The sequence below is a fragment of the Berghia stephanieae genome, chromosome 7 (assembly GCF_034508935.2).
Source record: "Berghia stephanieae isolate SIO BIC M18660-M18661 chromosome 7, UCSD_Bste_1.3, whole genome shotgun sequence".
Taxonomy (NCBI): domain Eukaryota; kingdom Metazoa; phylum Mollusca; class Gastropoda; order Nudibranchia; family Aeolidiidae; genus Berghia; species Berghia stephanieae.
The window spans coordinates 152154-170608 of record NC_088366.1 but is presented as its reverse complement, the minus strand read 5'-3'; the positions used below and the strand labels follow the sequence as shown (position 1 = coordinate 170608).

At 36.3% G+C, this 18455-nt stretch overlaps 1 protein-coding gene across 1 annotated transcript; it reads left to right on the top strand.

Moving 5' to 3' along the window:
- The first annotated feature begins 1162 nt into the window (after positions 1–1162).
- LOC144976144 (copine-2-like) lies at positions 1163–17525 on the top strand. The gene is given in 8 exon segments (XM_078920326.1): positions 1163–1186; positions 2777–2836; positions 4241–4298; positions 4301–4364; positions 5612–5718; positions 6776–6918; positions 15065–15301; positions 16288–17525. Coding segments are annotated over 8 exon segments (810 nt in total). The 3' UTR covers positions 16405–17525.
- The last annotated feature ends 930 nt before the right edge of the window (positions 17526–18455 follow it).

Genomic DNA, 18455 nt, shown 5'->3' with positions numbered 1-18455 from the left:
CATTCATCCATCTATTTATCCCATTCATCCATCTACTAACTCATCCATCCAATCATCCATCTGTCCATCTATTTAGAGACTATTTATTCACATGAGACCCGTTTCACAACATTAATCAATATATAAAATAAACAGAGAGCAAAACATTCTAAATGTGCTGTTTACTTACGGCAATAAAAACGTTTAAAATAGCGACCGTAGACAATCGAAGAACCATTAACATTTTTAATTTGAAATAAATTTAGAGAGAAAATGTTCATTATGTGGTTAACGATTAGACATTCTTTGAAAACATAAATAGGGGTTGGAAGTTTTAGGGTCTATCAATTTTCGAAGAAATAGTTTTCCGACCATAATTATAATATTTTTTAAAACAACTGATGTATGTGTACGCGCGCGCGCGCGCGCGCGCGTGTGTGTGTGTGTGTGTGTGTGTGTGTGTGTGTTTGTAATCAGTGTTGACCGACGGCTGTTACCTCTAATGTTTTATCTCAGTACATAATGTATTTGTGCGTGTTGGGGTTTGTATGTGTGTGCGTGTGCGTTTATGTGTGTGTGTGTTTATGTGTGTATGTTGGTGTATGTGCATGTACATCCGTGACGGCTTAGCAAGCCGACTGTTACAAATGATGTCGTATCCCAGGACTTCAAGTCAATTCCGTTCAACTTTTACAATATTGTATCAAGCATTTGCTACCTTCAGGACTTCCTGAACAAGAATAAAGTTGAATATCTTACGAATAAATAACTCCTTTTATCTTAAAGTGGAGCATTATTATTTGAGGTTTTTGGTTTATATATATATATATATATATATATATATATATATATATATATATATATATATATATATATATAAAAACAGCATAGCTGTCCATTAAATGAACGTGATAAGTCGATGTGTACATATATTCAAGTCTAATATCCGAATGCAGTTATGGGCCTTGTTTAACATTATTGTAATGGACAATATTTTGCGTTCCTTTTTAAGATTTCCATTACAACAATGAGCCCAAATAATTACTCGTCAATCAACTCTCAAGAGTTGAATAAAATTTGAACACAATTTCTGTAGTCTTAATAGACAATACATTTTTTCGACCGCGTAAGAGAACTCCATGGACCTATTTAATTTGGGCAATATATCAATTACAATGGCAAAATGGCGAATGCAGCTCGTTACATGGCATTTTACATGACGTTATAGGACATTTCAGTAATGGGAAAATGGATCGAGAATTTATTCAAAACTTTCAAACACTTGATTTGCATTTATAATTTTTAAAATTTTATTTTATTCTTTTTGTTTTGTTTTGCTTATTTAGATGTTAAAGAGAATTTTTTTTGTTATTGAAATTTTATCTCTCATAGATGTTCATAATGTTTTTATGAAAAACAATCTTATGTTATCTTTAAGAATACTATCATATATGTGTCTTTCTTAATGCCCCCCATTTTTTCATTGTTTGATTTTCAGCTTTTCAGCTTAAATCAAATTGATATCCGATTAATTTTATTTGATACAGACTTGTTAAATATAAGTCGAAAAATTTGAAAAAGGATTATTTTTTTTTAATTTTAAGTCTCAAGTTATATAACAGAGATTATTAGTATTGTTGTTGTTGTGATTATTATCATTATTATTATTATTATTATTATTATTATTATTATTATTATTATTATTATTATTATTATTATTATTATTATTATTATTATTATTATTATTATTATTATTGTTAATATTATTTATTATTATTATTATTATTATTATTATATTTATTATTATTATTATTATTATTATTATTATTATTATTATTATTATTTTTATTATTATTGTTAATATTATTATTATTATTATTATTATTATTATTATTATTATTATTATTATTATTATTATTATTATTATTATTATTATTATTATTATTATTATTATTTTTATTGTTGTTGTTGTTATTATTATTTATTCATTTTGAGAATATAGATGTACAATGGGTTAATTAATGACATGACAGCTGATTAACTCACTCAATCCTAGAGATTTTTGCTACTTTTCAAAATTGGAAAAAAATGTATTAAAACTAAGCATGTGCCAAGATAAGTTTTATTCAAAAATTAAAAACATTGGCTTTGATAGTACGCCTTTAATTTGTCTCAGATAAATGTAATAGATAGTCAAGGGGTAAAAGTAACCCTTGTTATACTACAGATATAGTCGGTGTTAGAGTTAGGGTTGAGTGAGTTAAGATGGAATTAAATATTTCACTTTTCATTTCAAAATGTGAATAGCCCTTTATTTTCATTTTGATTTTGATTATTGTTGCCTTTGATATTATCTCAGAATCATCTTCTTCACTTACTTCCTTGTCATGTTTGCATTTTCAACAGAAACGTATCGATGTTTAAAAATTCATTATTATTTTAATATAGCTTTTATATAGAGCAATATCCACTAAATGTGCTCAAAGCGCTTTACAAGCGGTCCCTGGTCAACAGCAACACTCAAGGTGTAGGGTGAGACTTGACGCCTGTAAGGCAATATTACAATTTTTTCGGACAGAAACAACGCTGTTCACGGCCAGGTACTCATTTTACACCTGAGAGAATGTGAGTAAAGAGCCTTTTTCAAGGATTCAACTATGCACCTAGCGAGGCTCGAACCCAGGACCTTCGGATCTGAAAGCGATTGTCATACCACATGACCACATAGCCACATTATTTCGAAATGGAAGCAGAATGCAATGTTAAAAGCCTAATATGATCTCTGATTTGTCTGCAGATGAACAAAGTCTATTCATTTTTGGATTTCATCACAGGAGGAACACAGATTAATTTCACTGTGAGTTTCAATGTCCTCAATAATAATAATAATAATAATAATAATAATAATAATAATAATAATAATAATAATAATAATAATAATAATAATAATAATAATAATAATAATAATAATAATAATAATAATAATAATAATAATAATAATAATAATAATAATAATAATAATAATAATAATAATAATAATAATAATAATAATAATAATAATAATAATAATAATAATAATAATAACAATAAATGTAATATTAATAATAGTATTGCAACTTATGACATAAATAGATATAACTTTAAGCGGGATTTGAATCCGAGCATCTCACATGTGATGGGAGAGAGTTCCAAAAATGGGGTGCTGAAAACTGAAAAATTGTTCACCTACTTTACGCAAGGTCTTAGGTTTGACCAGGATTGATTGGTTATTGCTTGACCTCAGTTTCTATTGGGGACTTAGATGTTTAGAAGGTCTTTAATATAGTAGAGACTGTTAGTGCTCAATGATTTGTAGACAACGGTACAATAAATCTAATAGGCAACTCTTTTCTCCACAGGAAGCCAATGTAACTTAGGGAAAAGGAGAGTTGCTGATGGGTATTTTTGGTTATTGCGTACAATGAGTCTGGCTGCGTCATTTGTGCAACCTGAAGTTTACTCATTTTATCTTTAGCTAAATTTATCCAGGGGTAGTTACAATTTCCAGTTTGGATAATACAAGGGAATTAATTAAAAGTTCTACTATAATATGCTTTGGTGTTAAATTAAACTTGATCTTTTATTTATTGCAATATTCAATAGAAAAGATGCTTAAAGCAATTTACAAGGGGTCCCAATATGACAAAAATATGACGCCTGTTGGGCGATATATTTTAACAATGTTTTAAGGATTTTGACAACAATGTTTATGGCCATGTAATCATTTTATACTTTAGTACAGGGAGAGAATGTGATTAATGAGACTTTTCCAAGGACTCAACGATGCATCACTCAGAGCAGACTTGAACCCAGGACCTTCCGAAGTCAAGTGTCTTACTACTAGACCACATAGTCGCTTTTAAATCATTGTGCGTCTATGTGGTCTTGTGGTATGACACTCGCTTTCAGATCGGAAGGTCCCGGGTTCGAGACCCGCTCTACGCATAGTTGAGTCCTTGTAAAAGGCTCTTTACTCACATTCTCTCACCGTACTTAGGTATAAGATGAGTACCTGGCCATTATCAGCCTTGGGTCTCTGTCAGAAAAAAATTGTAATATCACCTTGAAGGGCGTCATGTCCTGTCCCAAATATTAAGTGTTGCTGTTGGCTAGGGACCCCTTGTAAAGCGCTTTGAGCACGTTTAGTGGATATTGCGCTATATAAAGCTCAATTATTAATTAATTCATAACTTGACTTTTTTTCTTTTTTAAAAAAAAATAGGTCGCCATAGACTTTACAGCGTCCAATGGAAACCCAGCTCAACCCTCGTCTCTCCACTACATCAACCTAACGAATGTATGGCTGCCATTAGAGCTGTTGGAGATGTGTGTCAGGATTACGATTCGTAAGTTCAGCTGTCTAAGGGTAACAACAGCCTCTTATGGTTCTCACACTACTATGTTATGATGATCGACCCAATCAGCAAAGTCCGGTCCGCATTCCTGCACCGTCGCAAACCTGCCAGGTAGAATCTTCACAACACACCGTTCGACCAGATGCTCTGCCGTTTCGGGTTCTTGCCGACATCGGGTACATGTTGGACAGGTGGAGAGTCCCCACTGATGTGGGCTACATGTCTTTCGAAGCCATGAATGAGGCCCATGGAGCTGGCTGGAGTTTAGTCCAGTGTCTATAGTGTGGATTGGGGGGGGGGGGGGTCCTGATAGCTCAGTTGGTGAAGCACTCGCTTCACATACAAAGGGACTGAGATTGATCTCGAGTGCAATCGAAGATTGTTTTTTTTTCTGATCCCCCTGTCCACCCAGCAGTGGATAGCTATTGGGCCATTCCATGTCAAATGGACCAAATTTTCGGAAATTGGGAACCACACCCCTTTTGATTTTCCTAAAACTAGGCTCAATTGAAAATATTTATAAGACATGAAGAAAATCAAATTTCAGTTCAGAATATGGATATTTGAATTTTTTACAATTTTTTGAAATTTTGTCTCAAAACGTGTCAAAATCAAATTTGCTCGTGGGTCCATTTTTGAGAGGCTATAACTATTTTAGAAATCAAGCTAACTCTCTCAAATTTGGTAATCCTGTACAACTTTTAGCATAGATTACAATTATTTGAAGGAAAATGAAAATATTTATCGACTTTTGGACTTATCTGCCCTTGAATATGGCTCCCGTGCTGTTCAGAAAAAAACAACACATTTTTTCAATATATTTTTCCATGACTTTAATGTTTCATTTTTGGTCAATGATGATTTGTATCTCAATAAATAACTTATGGTCCAACATAATATAGCAAAAATATGGGTCTGGTCCAACTATTCGAACAATAACGCATACCATAATGCGACGTGCACCAAAATCGCAAATTTTTGTCAACTTCAAGGCTTAAAGCGGTCAAAGATGGCCAGGACACAGCTGCAAATATTCATTGTTGTTATAAAAATTCAGCTACCTTTTAATTTGCTTTTAAAGAGTTTTTAAAAATGTCCATTTCAATTTTTAAATTATTATTATTATTATTATTATTATTATTATTATTATTATTATTATTATTATTATTATTATTATTATTATTATTATTATTATTATTATTATTATTATTATTATTATTATTATTTAACATTACCAGGGACAAATTGTTTCCAGTTCTTGGCTTTGGGGCCAGACTGCCACCCTCAGGGCAAGTTTCTCATCAGTTTGCAGTCAACTTTAACCCACAGAACCCTTATTGTGCTGGTAATTATCGATTCTCTGATATATGTTGTCAGTGGGGCCAACAGTTCCAATAACCGATTTAGCATTTTGGAAAATTTTTAGTTTTTTTAATTGGATTGTTCATATGTAGTGTAAATGTTGCTGCTCAAAGCTCGAAGGAATAAATTATAACGTGAAGTTGAATGTAAGCTTCATTTTAATGTATGAAAATGACCCTTGCATGTCCAAGGATTTTAATTATTTGACTAGCAAATGAAAGCCAGGAACAGACAGAGCTCTAAATCTATTTTGAGGTCATACCAGTATTGTGCTTTAGGATCTCCTGTTTTAGCCCTTGTCATCTTATTTCTAGCTCTAGTTCTTAATTTTCATGGTAGAAAGCAGGCCTGATAATTATCTAAAATAATACATTTGTGTCAGAGCATGCCGTAATCAGTCGGAAGAGTGAAAATGGAGAGGCTTTGGATGGGAGCAATACAGACAATGGACGTTTCGGGTACAACATTGTTGTGCTGACGAAGGGTGTCTACCCGAACATCCATTGTCTGAATTGTTCCCATCCGAAGCCTCTCCATTTTCACTCTTGTTAGCATTTTCATGATCCAAGTCTTCAGGCAGACCCCCCATTCTCAACATAATCAGTCGGAAGAGGAAAATTTTGGATTTGCATTTTTTGCATTTTATGAAAGAATATGCTCACCAGAGCATGTTAATCTTTATTTGAAGTAGATCGGGTGATTTTTCATGAAGTCATGGTCAGAAAAATAGGAAAGGTATCCAGCAACTTTTCTCAAATTTCATACTTTTTCAACTTGACGAGCTGTAAAAAATATTCAGAAGTAAAAGTAAGCTTTGATATTTCCTAAAGATGTACAAAAACTGTTGATTTAATCATTTATGACAAGAACTCAATTTTGATTTTTAAAATTGTCCTTCTAACTAAACTTGGCAGTACCTCAGTTCAAACCTTTTCACCATCCGACTGATTATGTCATTCACTGTAACATTTGCTTGGTTCATTTTTTTTAAAATCATCATTTTGATTTGGCTCTTTTCTTTTCTTTTTTCTTTCCTCCAGGAATTGATGGTGTCCTCCAGGCATATTATAACTGTATCCAACAAGTTTCGCTGTATGGACCAACAAATGCATCGCCTATCATTGAACATGTCGCTGAATTTGCAAGGGCTGCACAACAGGAGGAAATGCAGAAAGGGACCCATGTGAGTCTTTTGGGGGTTTTTTTTTTGGTTGTGGGAGTGGACCAGGTGCATATATGAGTGTGTGTTTGGGTGTTTGTGTGTGTGTGTGTGTGTGTGTGTGTGTGTGTGTGTGCACTGTACAAACCTGGAGGCCGAAATTTAATTTGAGCTTTTATATAACGCAATATCCACTAAACGTGATCAAAGCGCTTTACAAAGGGTCCCTGACTAACAGCAACAGGTAACATAAAGAACTAGACATGACGCCTGTTCGGCGATAATACAATTTTGTTTATCCAACAGAGACATCGCTGTTAATGACCAGGTACTCAATTTACAGTACGGTGAGAGAATGTGAGTAAAGAGCCTTTTCCAAGGACTCAACTATGTGCCGAGTGAGGCTCAAACCAAAGACCTTCCGATCCGAAAGTGTGTGTCGTACCACAAGACCACATAGCCGCACGAGAAAGATTGAATGGCTTTATCATCAAAGTTAAAGCTAGGCTGACTTTATCCATTATCAAAGGAGCACAGATAAAGAACAGAAAATTTGGGATTAACAAGAGGTGTTGACTACAAGCAGAAATTGACATTAAGAGTTATGAATTTTTGTGAATTCAACTGTATTACTTCTTTTTTCATTATTTCTATTATTATCTCCACCTCACCCAAAAATATTTTAGTTTATCTTTCTCCGCTTAATTCTCTTCCCTCTTATCTATTTCTGTATACAGGGAAATCTGCAAAAATCCAACACTCTTAAAGCCAACTTCTGCTTTAAGTCAACACTTCTTGTTGGTCCTCAATTTTCTGGTTTTTTTTAAATCTAAGTGTTTTCCATTTATAATGGATAAGTCACTAATTTTTGGTGGTCCCAAATTTTTGGTTATCTAAGTGTCATCCATTTATAATGGATAAGTCAATAATTTTTGGTGGTCCCAAATTTTTGGTTATCTAAGTGTGTTCCATTTATAATGGATAAGTCAATAATTTTTGGTGGTCCCAAATTTTTGGTTATCTAAGTGTGTTCCATTTATAATGGATAAGTCAATAATTTTTGGTGGTCCCAAATTTTTGGTTATCTAAAAGTGTGTTCCATTTATAATGGATAAGTCAATAATTTTTGGTCGTTCCAAATTTTTGGTTATCTAAGTGTGTTCCATTGACAATGGATCAAGCCAACCTTGCTTCAAGTCTGGCACAGCTGTGTTGGCTTAAAGCAGGATTTCACAATATCATTCTCTGTTTATTTCTCTTCCCTCTCATCTATTTCTGTACATTGTCATGTGTTGGAAGAAAATCATCTCAAAAACAAAATGCTTTGATCAAAGTAATTGGCTGTGATATAAGACAAAAATAATTATTATTTATACGTAGCTGACACTGCCATCCAAATTTCTGAAAAGTGAGTGGAGCAGGCACTTATGTCAATAACAACAAGAACTGAAGTGAGTAGAAAAGTGCCAGAAGACAACAGAGAATTGAAATTTTGCAGCGGCAATGGAGGCTCCCAGGCAGAGTTGTTTACCAGAAGGTTGGGGGTTTAAACCCCCATTGCCACTGCCACTTCCCTACTCACTTCATTTCTTGTCATCCAAATTTCTGTTTCTTTATATTATGTATGATTTGTAAAACATTTGAGTGTATACTCTTCAACAGTCGTAACGTCACTTCCTTCCTAATGACGCATGGTAACTTAGTAACACTGGCTCTAAACTATTGCGACAATGGCGGACACCCGTATGAAATATTTTTCCAGCGAGCATAAAAGCGTATCCAGAGAGAAAAAAAAACATAAATTTGATCATATTTTGACTTTTACACATTCTGATCACAAGGCATATGAAAATTTCTAGCCAGCATAAAGAATAAAAAGTAATGATTTTCTTTGTTTAGAACCAAGATGGCCGCCGTTGCCGGGCGGCGTGACATCAGACTATTGAATCCAATTCCTCTTAGTGAGGACCTGTGTTTGTGTGTCTTGATGAGACTTTTAGTGATCTCAAACTTAAGTACTTTGATGGTGTGCTCTTGGAATCTACATCTGTTCCCTATTTGAACCAATTCCCCTTTGTCTCACCTTTTCTTTTGTGCTTTAATTGTAATTCTAGAACTTTTTACTATCCCATTTTCTTCCTTTTTGCTGGCGCTGATATAACCTTAATCTATTGCAAGCGCCGTAAAACCCTTAAAACCAAAAAAAACAAACAAACTTCTGTAACTTATCCCCTACTTAAGATAAATAATATGCGGTTATGTGGTCTTGTGGTATGACACTCACTTTTTTAGTATGTATTTTATTGTTATTATATATTATTTTATCATCGAATTTATGTGGTTTTTAACATGTCAGTTCTATATTTGTGTTTTTGATACATGTTGTGCTGATGTAAAGCGCTAGTGAGCAATTCTTAATTGGAACTAGGCACTATATAAATTCATAATAATAATAATAATAATAATAATAATAATAATAATAATAATAATAATAATAATAATAATAATAATAATAATAATAATAATAATAATAATAATAATAATAATAATGATGATGATGATGATGATGATGATGATGATGATGATGATGATGATGATAATAATAATAATAATAATAATAATAATAATAATAATAATAATAATAATAATAATAATAATAGTAATAATAATAATAATAATAAAGTGTTCTTTTATAACGCTAAAAACGCCGAAGTCTCAAAGCGCTTTACAATATACTTATCAAACCATAAACACACTCGTACCGAGCCAAACAGACACACACAACAGTCGCACACACTAACTATGCAAGTTTTACAAAATGAAATTGACATTCAACAAAATGGAATCAAAGAATAAAACGTATTATTTACTCATCAATATGAAAATGCCTGGCACAACAATTTCTGGAAAAGATGAGTCTTTAGATTTTTCTTAAAATTTTCTACGCTGCCCGAGAGCCTTACTGTGAGGCTATGTGGTCTAGTGGTATAACACTCGCTTTCGGATCGGAAGGTCCTGGGTTCGAGCTTCGCTCGGCGCATAGTTGAGTCCTTGGAAAAGGCTCTTTGCTCACATTGTCTCACTGTACTCAGGTGTAAAATGAGTACCTGGCCGTTAACAGCGTCTTTGTCCGAAAAATTGTAATATCGCCTGACAGGCATCATGTCCCGTCCTGCATATTAAATGTTGCTGTTGACCAGGGACCCCTTGTAAAGCGCTTTGAGCACATTTAGTGGATATTGCGCTATATAAAAGCTCAATTTTTTTTTTACTGACAGCGGGTGTGTCTTTTTTACGAAACCCGCCGAAACCCGCCGAAACCCGCCGAAACCCGCCGAAACCCGCCGAAACCCGCCGAAACCCGATGAAACCCGACGAATCCCGACAAAGTTATGGGAAGTAGGTGGCTGTGGGGAGTGAACCTAGAACTCAGGGAAGTGTGCACCATTGGGGAGTGAACCTGGGACTGGGTTTCGGCGGGTTTCGTAAAAAAGAACCAGTGCTTTTTTACGAAACCCGCCGAAACCCGCCGAAACCCGGCGAAACCCGACAATATACAGCAAAGTTATGGGAAGTAGACAACTGTGGGGAGTGAACCCGAGACTCAGGGAAGTGTACACCAGTCGGGAGTGAACCTGAGACTAAGTTTATCGGCCGGTTTCGGCGGGTTTCGTAAAAAAGAATTAGTGCTTTATTACGAAACCCGCCGAAACCCGCCGAAACCCGACAATATCCGGCAAAGTTATGGGAGTTTGGCAACAGTGGGGGGTGATCCTGGGAGTCAGGGAATTGCACACCAGTGGGGAGTTAACCTGGGACTGTGTAAAAAGGATATCAGTGGGAAATAAACCTGGGACTAAAGGGACATGGATACCATTGAAAGTTGAAGCCGGATATGGGAATTGAGTACCAGAGGAGAATGAACCTGACACTATAGAAGGTGGGCGCCAGTGGGGAGTGAACCTGGGATTCAGGGAATTGCACACCAGTGGGGACTTAACCTGGGACTGTGTAAAAAGGATATCAGTGGGAAATAAACCTGGGACTAAAGGGAGATGGATACCATTGAAAGTTGAAGCCGGATATGGGAGTTGAGTACCAGAGGAGAATGAACCCGACACTATAGGAGATGGGCGCCAGTGTGGAGTGAACCTGGGACTCAGGGAAGTGCACACCAATTGGGAGTTAACCTTGGACTGTGGGAGATGGATAACTGTGGGTATCCGAGCCGAACTATAGGAGTTGAGTGCCAGAGGAGAATGAACCTGACACTATAGAAGGTGGGCGCCAGTGGGGAGTGAACCTGGGATTCAGGGAATTGCACACCAGTGGGGATTTAACCTGGGAATATGTAAAAAGGATATCAGTGGAAAATAAACCTGGTACTAAAGGGAGATGGATAACATTAAAATTTGAAGCTTGGTATGAGAGTTTGGTACCAGAGGAGAATGAACCTGACACTAAAGGAGGTGGGCGCCAGTGGGGAGTGAACCTGGGACTATGTAAAAAGGATATCAGTGGGAAATAAACCTGGGACTAAAGGGAGATGAATACCATTGAAAGTTGAAGCCGGATATGAGAGCTTGGTACCAGAGGAGAATGAACCTGACAAAAAAGGGTGTGGGCGCCAGTGGGGAGTGAACCTGGGACTATGTAAACAGGATATCAGTGGGAAATAAACCTGGGACTAAAGGGAGATGAATACCATTGAAAGTTGAAGCCGGATATGAGAGTTTGGTACCAGAGGAGAATGAACCTGACACTATAGGAGGTGGGCGCCAGTGGGGAGTGAACCTGGGACTATGTAAAAAGGATATCAGTGGGAAATAAACCTGGGACTAAAGGGAGATGAATACCATTGAAAGTTGAAGCCGGATATGAGAGTTTGGTACCAGAGGAGAATGAACCTGACACTATAGGAGGTGGGCGCCAGTGGTGAGTGAACCTGGGACTATGTAAAAAGGATATCAGTGGGAAATAAACCTGGGACTAAAGGGAGATGAATACCATTGAAAGTTGAAGCCGGATATGGTAGTTGGGTACCAGAGGAGAGAGAAACCTGACACTATAGGAGGTGGGCGCCAGTGGGGAGTGAACCTGGGACTATGTAAAAAGGATATGAGTGGGAAATAAACCTGGGACTAAAGGGAGATGAATACCATTGAAAGTTGAAGCCGGATATGAGAGTTTGGTACCAGAGGAGAATGAACCTGACACTATAGGAGGTGGGCGCCAGTGGGGAGTGAACCTGGGACTATGTAAAAAGGATATCAGTGGGAAATAAACCTGGGACTAAAGGGAGATGAATACCATTGAAAGTTGAAGCCGGATATGAGAGTTTGGTACCAGAGGAGAATGAACCTGACACTATAGGAGGTGGGCGCCAGTGGGGAGTGAACCTGGGACTATGTAAACAGGATATCAGTGGGAAATAAACCTCGGACTAAAGGGAGATGGATACCATTGAAAGTTGAAGCCGGATATGAAAGCTTGGTACCAGAGGAGAATGAACCTGACACAAAAGGGGTGGGCGCCAGTGGGGAGTGAACCTGGGACTCAGGGAATTGCACACCAGTGGGGAGTTAACCTGGGAATATGTATAAAGGATATCAGTAGGAAATAAATCTGGGACTAAAGGGAGATGGATACCATTGGGAGTTGAAGCCGGATTTATTTCCCACGGATATTCTTTTTTAGATATTCACAGGTTAACTTCCCACTGGTGTGCAATTCCCTGACTCCCAGGTTCACTCCCCACTGGCGCCCACCTTTTATAGTGTCAGGTTTATTCTCCTCTGGTAGCCAACTCCTATAGTTCGGCTCGGATACCCACAGTTATCCATCTCCCACAGTCCCAGGTTAACTCCAAATTGGTGTGCACTTCCCTGAGTCCAGGTTCACTCCACACTGGCGCCCATCTCCTATAGTGTCAGGTTCATTCTCCTCTGGTACTCAACTCCCATATCCGGCTTCAACTTTCAATGGTATCCTTCTCCCTTTAGTCCCAGGTTTATTTCCCACTCATATCCTTTTTACATAGTCCCAGGTTCACTCCCCACTGGCGCCCACCTCCTATAGTGTCAGGTTCATTCTCCTCTGGTACCAAACTCTCATATCCAGCTTCAACTTTCAATGGTATTCATCTCCCTTTAGTCCCAGGTTTATTTCCCACTGATATCCTTTTTACATAGTCCCAGGTTCACTCCCCACTGGCGCCCACCTCCTATAGTGTCAGGTTCATTCTCCTCTGGTACCAAACTCTCATATCCGGCTTCAACTTTAAATGGTATTCATCTCCCTTTAGTCCCAGGTTTATTTCCCACTCATATCCTTTTTACATAGTCCCAGGTTCACTCCCCACTGGCGCCCACCTCCTTTAGTGTCAGGTTCATTCTCCTCTGGTACCAAACTCTCATACCAAGCTTCAAATTTTAATGGTATCCATCTCCCTTTAGTACCAGGTTTATTTTCCACTGATATCCTTTTTACATATTCCCAGGTTAAATCCCCACTGGTGTGCAATTCCCTGACTCCCAGGTTCACTCCCCACTGGCGCCCACCTTTTATAGTGTCAGGTTTATTCTCCTCTGGTAGCCAACTCCTATAGTTCGGCTCGGATACCCACAGTTATCCATCTCCCACAGTCCCAGGTTAACTCCAAATTGGTGTGCACTTCCCTGAGTCCCAGGTTCACTCCACACTGGCGCCCATCTCCTATAGTGTCAGGTTCATTCTCCTCTGGTACTCAACTCCCATATCCGGCTTCAACTTTCAATGGTATCCTTCTCCCTTTAGTCCCAGGTTTATTTCCCACTCATATCCTTTTTACATAGTCCCAGGTTCACTCCCCACTGGCGCCCACCTCCTATAGTGTCAGGTTCATTCTCCTCTGGTACCAAACTCTCATATCCAGCTTCAACTTTCAATGGTATTCATCTCCCTTTAGTCCCAGGTTTATTTCCCACTGATATCCTTTTTACATAGTCCCAGGTTCACTCCCCACTGGCGCCCACCTCCTATAGTGTCAGGTTCATTCTCCTCTGGTACCAAACTCTCATATCCGGCTTCAACTTTCAATGGTATTCATCTCCCTTTAGTCCCAGGTTTATTTCCCACTGATATCCTTTTTACACAGTCCCAGGTTAAGTCCCCACTGGTGTGCAATTCCTGAATCCCAGGTTCACTCCCCACTGGCGCCCACCTTCTATAGTGTCAGGTTCATTCTCCTCTGGTACTCAATTCCCATATCCGGCTTCAACTTTCAATGGTATCCATGTCCCTTTAGTCCCAGGTTTATTTCCCACTGATATCCTTTTTACACAGTCCCAGGTTAACTCCCCACTGGTGTGCAATTCCCTGACTCCCAGGATCACCCCCACTGTTGCCAAACTCCCATAACTTTGCCGGATATTGTCGGGTTTCGGCGGGTTTCGGCGGGTTTCGTAATAAAGCACTAATCTTTTTTACGAAACCCGCCGAAACCGGCCGATAAACTTAGTCTCAGGTTCACTCCCGACTGGTGTACACTTCCCTGAGTCTCGGGTTCACTCCCCACAGTTGTCTACTTCCCATAACTTTGCTGTATATTGTCGGGTTTCGCCGGGTTTCGGCGGGTTTCGGCGGGTTTCGTAAAAAAGCACTGGTTCTTTTTTACGAAACCCGCCGAAACCCAGTCCCAGGTTCACTCCCCAATGGTGCACACTTCCCTGAGTTCTAGGTTCACTCCCCACAGCCACCTACTTCCCATAACGTTGTCGGGATTCGTCGGGTTTCATCGGGTTTCGGCGGGTTTCGGCGGGTTTCGGCGGGTTTCGGCGGGTTTCGGCGGGTTTCGTAAAAAAGACACACCGCTGACAGCGAGTTCCAAATTCATTATACTATATTATATTATATTATATTGTATTGTATTGTATTGTATTATATTCTATTTTATTATATTATATTATATTATATTATATTATATTATATTATATTATATTATATTATATTATATTATATTATATTGTATTGTATTGTATCGTATTATATTATAATATATTATATTATATTATATTATATTATATTATATTATATTATATTATATTATATTATATTATATTATATTATATTATATTATATTATATTATATTATATTATATTATTGTCCTTTTTTGGGTTTTTTTTCCGTAAGGCTTACTCTATCCTGCTGATATTGACAGACGGAGTCCTGAGTGACATGTCCAAAACCAAACACTCTATTGTATCGGCTTCCAAACTTCCCATGTTCCTCATCATTGTGGGGGTCGGCAACGCCAACTTTGACGACATGGAGGAGTTAGACGGAGATGACGGAGTTCTGAGATCACCGAATGGGGAGGCGGCCAAAAGGGACATTGTGCAATTTGTGCCGTTCAGACAATTTAGAAATGTAAGTAATATGTTTTTATATATGTTATGTTAGGATGTGATAAAATGTAAATGTATTTTAAAATACTAAAGAAAATATGATAATGGGAAGTCTTCGGATGGGAACATTACGGACAATGCACGTTTCGGGTACAAACCCTTTCTCAGCACAACAATAAAACAAATAAACGGGTTGGGATCGTAAAAATACTATAGAAAATGTGATTTTTTTATTGTTGTGCTGACGAAGGGTTTGTATCCAAAACGTCCATTGTCAGTACTGTTCCCACCGCTCTTTAATTTTCCTGCATACTAACCGTGGCATAAAGACGTTTATTATAACCAGCAGTGATGCCTTTAATGCATGTCATTAGTCCAAATTGCTCAAGATATATTACTGCACTGCAGATGATGCCCTTGTGATCTTTGTTTTTTCTTGAAATTAAATATAATACCAAGTTTTCTCCTGAAGGTGATGAAAAGAATTTTTTTTTCTTTGGTTAGTAAGTACTGCTGAAAATTGATCTATTTATTAATTTATTTGTTTTGCAATCTTTTCAATTTTCAATTTATAGTGACAGTTTTAACTATTTTACAGTGTTGAAATTATTCATATAAAGCGCGTCTCTGGTTGTGGAACTGCTTCTTGTTTATATATATATACATCATATTTCCATTATCTTTTTACCTTATTGTGTAAATTATAACATGTCTGTACAAAAATATCCTTTTTGGGATGCAATAAATTATTATTATTATTATTATTATTATTATTATTATTATTATTATTATTATTATTATTATTATTATTATTATTATTATTATTATTATTATTATTATTATTATTATTATTATTATTATTATTATTATTGTTATTATTATTATTATTATTATTATTATTATTATTATTATTATTATTATTATTATTATTATTATTATTATTATTATTATTATTATTATTATTATTATTATTAATATTGTTATTCTTCTTCTATTAATTCTTTTTAGAGCACGCCTGCGGAATTGGCCAGACACGTCCTGGCCGAGGTTCCGAAGCAGGTGACGGTTTATTGCAAAATGAGAAAAATCGGCCCTAACATAAAAGCAGCCAACGCCAATGTTTGAGATGAAATTGGATACAAATGTTAACACGATTATGGAACAATATCTATCTTGTAAAAATATGTTTTTTTTCCATTTATTAGAGTTGTATACAAATATGTGACCCTCCGCCTCAAAAAGGTATTAAGTCGGGTTGGTTAAGATGTTGAAAATTAAATTTATAGCCAGAAATGTCAGACTTGTGTTGAGTTTGTATGTTGTATTGAAGAGAATGGATCCCATATTTTAAGGTGCTAATGCCAACAATTTTCATTTTTTACCAGTTTAACATTTACTTCGGCTTTTAAGCATCTGGTTCGTTCCGACATAATGCCGTTTTGAGACGATGGGTCACATATTAGAAAAGTGAGTGGAGCTGGCACTTATGTTGATAATAACAAGAAATGAAGTGAGTAGGAAAGTGCCAGAAGACAACAGAGAATAAAACGTCACTGTGGCAATGGGGACTCAAACCCGTGACCTCGTGGATAGCTCGCTCAAACGGTAGAGTCACGATCTCCCCGGTCAGGCGGAGTTGTCGTACAAGTAAGGTCACGGGTTCGAGCCCCCATCGCCGCCGCGACGTTTTTCTTCTCTGTTGTCTTCTGGCACTTTCCAACTCACTTTATTTCTTGTTATTACGCAAATGTTCATACGATTATGGAACAATATCTCTCTTGTAAAAATATAATCCAGCCATTGTCCAGGGTTGTGAGCTGAAAAAGAGAGTTTAACTCTCATCCCCAAACATTGTGGTTTTTATTCTCTTGATGAATTGTTTTGTCTTTTAACCCTTGTTGTTCCCCTTTTGTGTACGTGCGGCCATGTGGCCTAGTGGTATGACACTCGCTTTCTGATCGGAAGGTCTTGAGTTTTTCGAGCCTCACTCGACATATAGTTGAGTCCTTGGAAAAGGCTTTTTAATCACATTCTCTCATCATACTCAGGTGTAAAATGAGTACCTGGCCATTAACAGCGTTGTCTCTGTCGGAAAAAAAAATATAATATGCCTAACAGGTGTCTTGTCTTGTTCTACGTGTTACATATTGCTGTTGGTCAGGGACCCTTTGTAAAGCGCTTTGAGCACGTTTAGTGGACATTGCGCTATATTAAAAAAGCTCACATTTTTTATTAAGTTCTTGGATTAAATTTGAGTTGATATATATATACATTGATATATATATATATATATATATATATATATATATATATATATATATATATATATATACATTGATATATATATATATATATATATATATATATATATATATATATATATATATATATATATATATATATATATACATCTTTATTATGCATTCGAGTAGTACAATATATCAAACAACTAAATGATCACTTTAAGGAAAGTTAAGGGCAGCAATTTTAAAATCTACAACTAAACTCAAAGCAAACTAGACAACTGCATGACATGAATAGTCAGCAAATGTGTTTTCTGCATGTTTAAACTTTGTCCTAAATATTGTATGCTACAACAATAGTTTTGGAAATAAATGAACAGATTGTCGCAATAACAAGAACTGTGAGTATTTTACTTAATTATATTTTATTTCCAAGAAAAACGAGTTTTTGGAAATTTTTAACTACGTTAATTTTTTAATTTTTTTTTTTTTTACAAATACGAATGTTTGAAATATGTTATTGAGATTAATTTATGTATTTGCACTAATGTTTATATTATTTTATCATGTCAGCTCTTTTCTCAATACTGAATGCTGCTGAATCACTCCTTTTAGCATCTAATTTCATACATTACCTAATGCCTATGGCTAAAAAACTACTCATTTTTTCTCTTTCTTGTAACCGAAAGGTCATATGCTGAGGCAACGTTATATATTCGGTAACTGTGCTGAGATATAAATAGTTTTTTTCTGGATTTTGTGTTTGTTTTGCTTCCTTTGACACGGTTTTTGGATATCAAGTTTTCTATTTTTCAATAATTTGTTGGCTCCGTGATGGTTATTTCTTTTTGTTTTGTTTCCTTTGAACACCGTAAGTGAATGCCAAGTTTTCTATTTTTCAATAATCTATTGGCTTCGTGATGGTTCGTTTCT